Below are 9,204 nucleotides of genomic sequence, written 5' to 3'. Positions count from 1 at the left end.
GCCTCACCTGACATCATTATTGCATGGTCATGTAGCAGCTGCCCACTTAAGAAACTTAAGGTAGTTTTTTGTAGTTCTACTCTTCCTTATTGCGCCTTACCCTGAAGACAAGTCAGACTGCCATACTCACAGAAAGTAGGAACGGCAAGAGACTCATGATCCAGATTTGGTCTACTACCTACCGACATTTCTGGGATCTGTTTTCTCCGTAATACAATGGATGAGACTGAAAGTACCATACACATTTAACAGAAATACTGGTGATTTTGGCTTCAACATGCCCCCTCATCTTGAGACCAGAACACCCTCATCCATCCAGGAAATTTCCTGATAGGATTTCTTTTAAAATGGCAGGTTAAAGCTAAGCCCAGCTCTAGAACCATTTAAACCTGACACCAGAAAAGACAGCCCACAATATCACAGTAGCTGTCACGTTAACCTATTCAAGAAATAACTTGTCTAGCTCACCTGTAATGAACTTAACAAAACAAAAAGCTCACATTGCTTGTGCAGGTGATTTATTGTGACTATTTGCCTTCGCATTCTAACACACCTAGAGGTCACTTTATTAAGCAGAAAAAGAATTTACATCAAATTCAGCTCAAACCAAGGCATAAGAAGACTGCTCTAGATTAGAGGGAGATGGTGGCAATGCTACCGCTTCAGATGGCCCTGCTCTGCTGCAGCTGTACCACACTCCTGTTCCTATGACTCAAGCCAGTCACCTAAAACAAGCTCGATCTTAGGGGTAGCAGGTCTCAGGGCTTCACGAGTTACAGCTTTCCTTACCAACGCAAGCCATGCCCAAGAAGAGGCAAAACCCTCCTTTCACACATGCAAGTGCCAGGGACAGCCTACTCCATTAAGCTGGTACCACAGCCTGGCCATGTGTCAGAAGAAAAATAAACTGCAATACAAACTGGGTGTCCTAAATCCATTTTATTCCCACCCATTTCTTTAACAAGAAGAACTAAATAGGTAGTAAAGATTCAGCTGTTTTTTAAAAGACAGAGGTGTGCTGAGCCCAGGAAGGCCTGACATGATGCTACAGCAGAGCAGTGTGTGCACCATTCCGGGCTGGACTGCTCTAATGCATCTCGAAGGGATTCAATCTTATTTTGGGTTGAGAAAAATTAATTACACATGGGTCAAAAAGACTAAACTGGCAATGAACTAAAAACCTTGGCAGGAAGAGATCTCTTGTGTCAATACTTTATTTTGGTGTAAAGACAGGAAGCTGGAAAATACACTGTATTTAAAATTTTCTTGGTTCCCCCTCACATTGTGGAAACACCCTCCCCCCAGAGCTAATCCGTTCAAACTCAAATACTTAAAAATTACAGCAGCCAAACAAAAGCATGAGGGTAAAAAACAAAAAACAAAAACCAGATGGAGAAGGTAGCCTGGGCCAGTAGTGTCACTTGGTGTGGACGACTGAGGTGCTGAACAGGAGCTTCTGTTTCTGTTTTTTTCTTTTCTTTCCTCCTTTCTCTTCTAAAGGGAGACACAGAAAGAGAGCTTAACTTAAAATGCCATCCCTTGTCCCTTGGCCAGTTTTTATGACCGCAAGTCACAGAGTGGGAGCTAAGAGTGGAGGCTCTGGAATTAGACTGCCTAGATTCCAATACTAGTCTTGGTATAACTAAGTGGGTGTCTTTGGGCAAGTCACTTTTACCTCCCTAGACCTCAGTTTCCCCATCTGTAATGTGAGGTACACCCATTTAATGTAGTTGTTGGGAGAATAAAATTAGCACAGTGCTAGGCACATAGCACACCATACATATGTGATTCTTGTCTAGTCAACGAACAGAGTGCAACAGGCTTTGAGACTGACCTCCATCTAATTAGCCACCCTATACCAACTCAAGATTCCAAAGGATACAGGTTGTACACCCCACTGCATCTTGGAAGAGTTCCTCAGAATTTCACTTTCAGGCACCATGAATTACTCTGGAGTGGCAAATAGGTCCTATCTGACATACCAAATGGAGTACTATTTAAATGACACTAGAGTGTGCTGAAGGGTTCAGAAGGGAAACAGCCTAATTAGTGATGTCTGCCACTGAATCCAGGCGGGAATGGCAGTGTATGTCTGTAGTGTGTTTGACAACCCTGGGCACTCCAGCCTCTGCCCTTACCAGAGAGGGGATCTGCAGTAGCTGGTGTGTCCAGTTTCATGAAGGCTGCTTCAATAGCTTGGCTGAAGGAATTTTGAAAACTGGGCACAGGAACACGGTCTGAATTATCACTCTCCCCATCGCTCTCCACAGGGGCAGGAGGACCTAAGCTGTTCTCATCTAAAAAATAACAGTGTTAAAACTATAGAAACAACTCTTTTTCTAGAAACAGCTTTTTATGGAAAGGAGCCAAACTCCCCCTTCACCAGTGGACCATCCTCACCTTTCTTTGGAGCAGTTTTGGGCCACACATCTGCTTTTGCTTTTCCAACCCTCAGCATCTGCCAAAGTGGGAAAGAAGTGGGGGAGAGAATTTAAGGAGCTAGTCCAACTTCTTTTCCAGACCTACCTTGACTGACTGGAGAAGCACAGAACCAACTATCACCTTTGAAAAGATTTTCCAGGTACTTCTCTCCTTAACACACTGTTCTAGTCATGTCCTCTATATCATGGCTAATGGAAAGGGCAATGAAACCCACAAGGTAGTAAACCATAAGCTGTTTGTTCCTTAGGAAATGGGTAAAGAACACTGCACAGAAGGCACAAGAGATTCTTACTGAGACCCTCAAATTGGGAATTCTGATTTTCTGGTAAGTTTTTCTGCCCTTCTTGAGACCCCTAAAAACATCGATCTGTCGGAGTAAGCAGTGGGTAGTGCCCTCCAGTTTTTGTTTTTTAGACAGGGTTTTGCTCGTCACCCAGGCTGGCGTGCAATGGCACAATCTCGCCTCACTGCGACCTGTGCCTCCAGGGTTCAAGCAATTCTCCTGTCTCAGCTTCCCAAGTAGCTGGGATTACAGGCACCCACCTGGCTAATTTTTGGATTTTTTTAGTAGAGATGGGGTTTCGCTCTGTTGGCCAGGCTGGTCCTGAACTCCTGACCTCAGTTAATCCACCCACCTCGGCCTCCTAAAGTGCTGGGATTACAGGCGTGAGCCACTGTGCCCGGCCTAGTACCCTCCAGTTTTTTTTTGTTTTGAGATGGAGTTTCGCTCTTGTTACCCAGGCTGGAGTGCAATGGCACAAATCTTGACTCACTGCAACCTCCGCCTCCCAGGTTCAAGCGATTCTCCTGCCTCACCCCCCTGAGTAGCTGGGATTACAGGCATGCACCACCATGCCCAGCTAATTTTTGTATTTTTAGTAAAGACTGGATTTCTCCATGTTGGTCAGGCTGGTCTTGAACTCCTGAACTCAGGTGATCAACCCGCCTTGGCCTCCCAAAGTGCTGGGATTACAGGCATGAGACACTGCGCCCAGCTGAGTACCCTCCAGTTTTAAACCACATGGCTACTAAACTTCAGGTACCTAAAGCCATGAAAACTAAACTCTCTCCTGATACTGCTTCAACAGCCCTCACTACCTTTTAGTCTGCTTTTCCAGTAGCTCCTTAATCATTAACTTTCAGATCCAACCACAGGCCAAGTAAAATTCCTGCAAGGACAATAAAATCAGAACAATCCTCATGCCCCTGAAGAATTTTCATTCCACTTGGCCAAGGCCAGCTTTGTAACTGCTGAAGGCCACTATGAGCCGTAACTGCAAATATGCCACTTAAAAGGCAGGGAACATTTTATTCCTGGAAAAATATCAAGAGACAAACCCCATGGCGTTCAAGAAGGGGTGCCTTGTCCTTAAATCATATAATCCAAAGTGAGGAATGCCTATTACTCAAGATGAGTTTGTGTTGGCAGATGCTGATTTCATTAAATAACCTTTCTTCATTATGTTCCACTTTGGTGAACTTCTCCCTTTGTCTCTAGGAGTTTGGGTCTCCTATGGCTTACACATTTGACCTTCCCAAGCCTCATATTAAAATCTGATCCCCAATATTGGAAGTGGGGACTAATGGGAGGTGTTTGGGTCAGGGGGGGTGGACCCCTCATGAACAGATTAATGCCCTCCCTGGGGAATGGGAGAACTATTCTCACATTCATTCCTGAAAGAGCGGAGAGTGATGTCTGCCACTGGATCCAAGTGGGAATGGCAGTACATTGGTGTGTGTTTGACAGCCCTGGGCCCTCCAGCCTCTGCCCTTACCACAGAAGGGATCTGCAGTAGCTGGTGTGTCCAGTTCCATGAAGTCTGCTTCAATAGCTTGGCTGAAGGTTATTTTGAAACTGGGCACAGGAACACGGTTGTTTTAAAACAGGCTGCCACCTCCTCCCCGCCTTGCTTCCTCTCTCGCCATGTGATCTCTTCACAAGCAGGGACCCCTTCACTTTGTGTACCATGAGTGGAAGCAGTCTGAAGCACTCACCAGATGCCCAGTTCTCCAGCCGGCAGAGTCATGAGCCAAATAAACTTTTTTTTTTTTTTTTTTGATAAATGACTTGGCCTCGAGTAATCTTTTATAGCCACACAAATGGACTGAGACAGCATCCAAATAGTTTGACATGTGAACTGTTTTACTCTTAAAAGGTAATCAAAATGTCACCTTTATTCTTACCAAAACGTTTGAATCCATTCATTAGAAATCATACAAGTCCAAACTGTAAGATATTCTATGAAACTGGCCATGGGAAGGGAAAAAAAAAAAAGAGGGGATATGGGCAAAGGAACGGATCAAAGGAGACTAAAGAGACTTGACAACTAAATGCAGTGAGTAATGGGATTCTGCCCTGAGTTGAAAATAAAGGACACTGAGACAAATGGGGAGACAGAAATATGCACCATATTAGATACTATTATGGCAGTGGAATTTCTCTAATGTGATCATTGTGGTTCTATAGGCGAATATCCCACTTTCTTTGGCATGTATCTCCTAAGTACTTAGTGGTAAAGTATCATTCATGATATCTGCAACTTCTTTTCAACACAGAAAAAAGAGAAAGCAAATATATAACAGCAAAATAACAACAATTAGTGAATCTAGGTCAAAAGTATAAGTGTTCATAATACTATTCTTTCAACTCTAAGTGTGAAGTTTTTCAAAATAAAGTTGAAAGGAAAAAAGCAATAGCAATAAAGCCTAGTTAAAAAAAAAAAAAAAAAAAAAAAAGACCAGCCTGGCCAACATGGTAAAACCCTGTCTCTACTAAAAATACAAAAATTAGCCCGGCATGATGGCAGGCACCTGTAACCCAACCCCAGCTACTCGGGGGGCTGAGGCAAAAGAATCACTTGAACCCGGGAGGTGGAGGTTGCAGTGAGCCGAGATCGCGTCATTGCACTCCAGCCTGGTGATCAGGAGCAAGACTTCATCTCAAAAAAAATAAAGTATTTGGCATAACTCCTGGGAGCTACTTGCTAATCACCTCTTAAGTCCAGCAGTTCATTTTCAGGATCCCCTCCCTTCCCACCTCACCCCCACAATTATTTCATGTTCCTTGACTTTAGAATCCTCCTTACCAAAGCTCAATTCTTATTTCTCAGTACAAACTGCTATAATCATATAAGAAACATCCATATCAACTGTCTAAAGAATTGTCAAGATAATGATTCTACACTAGTCCCAAAGAAGTTAATACGGACTTCTTACAAGGGCACATGTCAAGCTGTCCATCCAACTTCCTCACTTATCTGAATGCAGGAATGCTGAGTATTGCTTGTTATCTTAGAGATTAATAAAGCGGTTTCACAGCAAGCCTCACTAGCCTATCATCCCCCCACCCAGCTCCAAGGAAGCTGCTTTGGCTAGTTGCAGTATAACCAACACAATCTTCCCCTCTCAAAGTAAAGAGAAATGGCTTATTTTATGTGACAGATAAATACCACCTGAATCAGAGGTCCTAGAACCAGAGACCAGTTAAAATTGATGGTGTATCCCTAGCCCCTACAATAGTATCCAGTACACAAGTATCAAATGATTTTTAAAATATTCTAAACTCTGATTCTGCCTCAGCTATTCTTGGCCTCTTTCCTGGGTACGTCTACAATAACATCTGAGGACTAAATCCACGAGCTTTCCTCTTAAGAAAGCCTCCCATGATTATTAGAGTCAGTGCAACATTAGCCTGTTAAGTCTCTCCTTTTCCAACAGAGGGGACGTCCATGACGTAATCTGCCCTCAGCCAACTCCACACTGCCTAAAGCTCCGACAGGCAGTGAACTTCCCTCCTACCCATCAGATGACTCAATTTGTCCAGCCGTATTAGAATGAGAGGTAACAATCCCTGGAGGAGGTTCCCATAATAATGAGCAGCAGAGTTCATGTTAAATACCCTTGGGCTGCTTCACAAGCAAAGGATTTACCTGGGCAAAGGAAGGGAAGGGAGAGTCTTCTTCCAGACTCCCAACGCAGAATGAGGGACTGCCCTGACTGGCAGTGGGTGACAGAGGGGTCAGCAGAAAGTCTGAAAGGGAACCAGAGACCTGATTATATTCGTCACGTTCCAAGGAGTGTCCTTAACAAGAGAGATGAGTGAGCCCTGAGTCAGGTCTGGAAAATTACAAATCATCCCCTCAAAAAAAAAAAGCAAACATTGATCCAACTTTCAACTCTCCCATGTTCTTAAAAAGCCAACAATATCACCTGTGAAATCAGTGACCATAGGAAGAGGGAAAAGCTTCATGGTTACAGTAACACTAGGAGTCATGGTTACATAGGAGAATCTACTCCTACCATAAGAAAAAGTCTCTGCTTTTGAAATGTGACATTTTTCACAAAGGCTGGCTCTCAAGGCTAGGTACTGTCAGGGACTAGTTTTACACGTATGAAACACCTCCAAGAAAAAGATAAAATTTTAATCAGCTCAGCCTTTACATTCCCGATAGTAGACACTATGACCTGGGAATATTCAATCAGAATCCAAGACACATCAACAAGATCCAGCATGAGGGTGCAAACTTTCCCCCGATACTCCTGAGGTAATACACTTCTCTATCCTTTCTGACTACAGCTGAACACTTCCCACAGATGAGTCTATCCACTACCCTGAACAGTGTTGGACAAGAAGGGCCCTGTTCTCTCCCCAGCAGCAGGCCCTCCCATGGTCAGTACTCTTATTACTAGGACCAGCCAATTGCTCTTGCTTAAATACATTAAGAGCTTAAACTTTCAGAAAAGCCGGGTGCAGTGGCTCACGCCTGTAATGCCAGCACTTGGGAGGCTGAAGCGGGCAGATCACCTGAGGTCAGGAGTTCAAGACAAGCCTGGCCAAGGTGGTGAAACCCCATCCCTACTAAAAATACAAAATTAGTTGGGCATGGTGGTGGACACCTGTAATCCCAGCTACTTGAGTACTTGAGAGGCTGAGACAGGAGAATCACCTGAACCTGGGAAGTGGAGGTTGCAGTGAACCAAGATCATGCCATTGTGCTCCAGCCTGAGTGACAGAGCAAAATTCCATCATAAACAAACAAACAAACAAAAACCAAAAAAACACACAGCTGGGTGTGGTGGCTCATGCCTGTAATCCCAGCACTTTGGGAGGTTGAGGCGGGAGGATCACAAGGTCAGGAGATCGAGACTATCCTGGCTAACACGGTGAAACCCCATCTCTACTAAAAATACAAAAAATTAGCCAGGCATGGTGGCACACGCCTGTAGTCCCAGCTACTCGGGTGGCTGGGGCAGGACAATTGCTTGAACCCATGAGGGGGAGGTTGCAGTGAGCCAAAATCGCACTACTGCACTCTTGCCTGGGCGACAGAGCGAGACTCCGTCAAAAACAAAACAAAACAAAACAAAAAACAGCTTTCAGGAAGGATAGTATGTGAAAACACAATCTTGGTATCACAGATATGCTGGGCACAGTGGCTCAAGCCTGTAATCCCAGCATATTGGGAGGCCGAGGCAGGCAGATCACTTGAGGCCATGAGTTTGACACCAGCCTGGCCAACATGGCGAAACCCCATCTCTACTAAAAATACAAAAATTAGCAGGGTATGGTGGTGCATGCCTGTAATCCAGCTACTAGGGAGGCTGAGGCACGAGAATTGCTTCAACCTGGGACGCAGAGATTGCAGTGAGCCGAGATTGTACCACTGTACTCCAGCTTGGGCGACAGAGCAAGACCCTATCTCAAAAAAAAAGAAAAAAAAAATGCATATCACAAATAATGTATTTAATGATCTGCCACAGTCCTTCATATGCTCCTTTCTCAGTTAAGCAGAAGAGCGTCACAGTAGTGCAGTCCTCAAGAACCAGGTTCTAATCCCAGTTCTTGCCACTAAGTACCTGCCTCAGCCACAGGTTCCTAATCTGCAAAATGATATGCATATGAATACAACGATCACCAAAAGTTTTAAATATTCCAATGATGGACACTTTGTTAAGAATGCCCTACAGAGGCCAGGCGCGGTGGCTCACGCCTGTAATTCCAGTAGTTTGGGAGGCCAAGGCAAGTGGATTACCTGAGGTCGGCTGGCGGATCCCCTGAGGTCGGGAGTTCGAGACTAGCCTGACCAACATGGAGAAACCCTGTCTCTACTAAAAATACAAAATTAGCCAGGTGTGATGACGCGTGCCTGTAATCCCAGCTACTGGGAGGCCGAGGCAGGAGAATCGCTTGAACCCAGGAGGCGGAGGTTGCAGTAAGCCGAGATTGCACCATTGCACTCCAGCCTGGGCAACAAAAGTGAAACTCCATCTAAAACAAAACAAAACAAGAATGCCTGAGAAATCAGTCATAAGCATCAAAAAGTATCTCTCTTGGCGAGGTGCAGTGGCTCACACCGGTAATCCTAGCACTCTGGGAAGCTCAGGCAGGATCACTTGAGCCCAGGAGTTCAAGATTGCAGTGAGCTATGATTGCACCACAGCACTGAGCAAGACCCTATCTCTTAAAAGCAAACAGGCTGGGCGCAGCAGCTCCCACCTGCAATCCCAGCACTTTGGGAGGTTGAGGCAAGCAGATCACTTGAGGCCAGGAGTTCAAGACCAGCCTGGCCAACATGGAGAGACTCTGTCTCTATTAAAAATACAAAAATTAGCCAGGCTTGGTGACGCACACCTGTAATCCCAGCTACTCAGGAGGCTGAGGCCGGAGAATTGCTTGAACCCAGGAGGCAGAGGTTGCAGTTAGCTGAGACTGCACCAGTGCACTCCAGCCTGGGTGACAAAGCTAGACTCCATCTCAAAAAA

General features: G+C 45.0%; 1 protein-coding gene across 3 annotated transcripts in view; it reads right to left on the bottom strand.

The window, feature by feature from the left end:
- Positions 1–501: 501 nt before the first annotated feature.
- Positions 502–9,204, bottom strand: part of RNF10 (ring finger protein 10) — a 47,316-nt gene continuing 38,613 nt past the window's right edge. For 2 of the 3 annotated variants that reach the window (XM_011964471.1, XM_011964472.1), the window contains exons 14-17: positions 6,372–6,472; positions 2,401–2,458; positions 2,139–2,297; positions 502–1,494 (exon numbers count right to left, since the gene is read on the bottom strand). In XM_011964471.1, the coding sequence (XP_011819861.1) occupies positions 1,418–1,494; positions 2,139–2,297; positions 2,401–2,458; positions 6,372–6,472 (395 nt within the window). In that variant the 3' untranslated portion in view covers positions 502–1,417. The remainder of the gene's footprint in view (positions 1,495–2,138; positions 2,298–2,400; positions 2,459–6,371; positions 6,473–9,204) is intronic. The other variant, XM_011964473.1, reaches the window with a different exon arrangement.

Source organism: Mandrillus leucophaeus, unplaced genomic scaffold (assembly GCF_000951045.1).
Source record: "Mandrillus leucophaeus isolate KB7577 unplaced genomic scaffold, Mleu.le_1.0 Scaffold7, whole genome shotgun sequence".
Taxonomy (NCBI): Eukaryota; Metazoa; Chordata; class Mammalia; order Primates; family Cercopithecidae; genus Mandrillus; species Mandrillus leucophaeus.
This window is presented reverse-complemented; position numbering and strand designations above follow the sequence as displayed.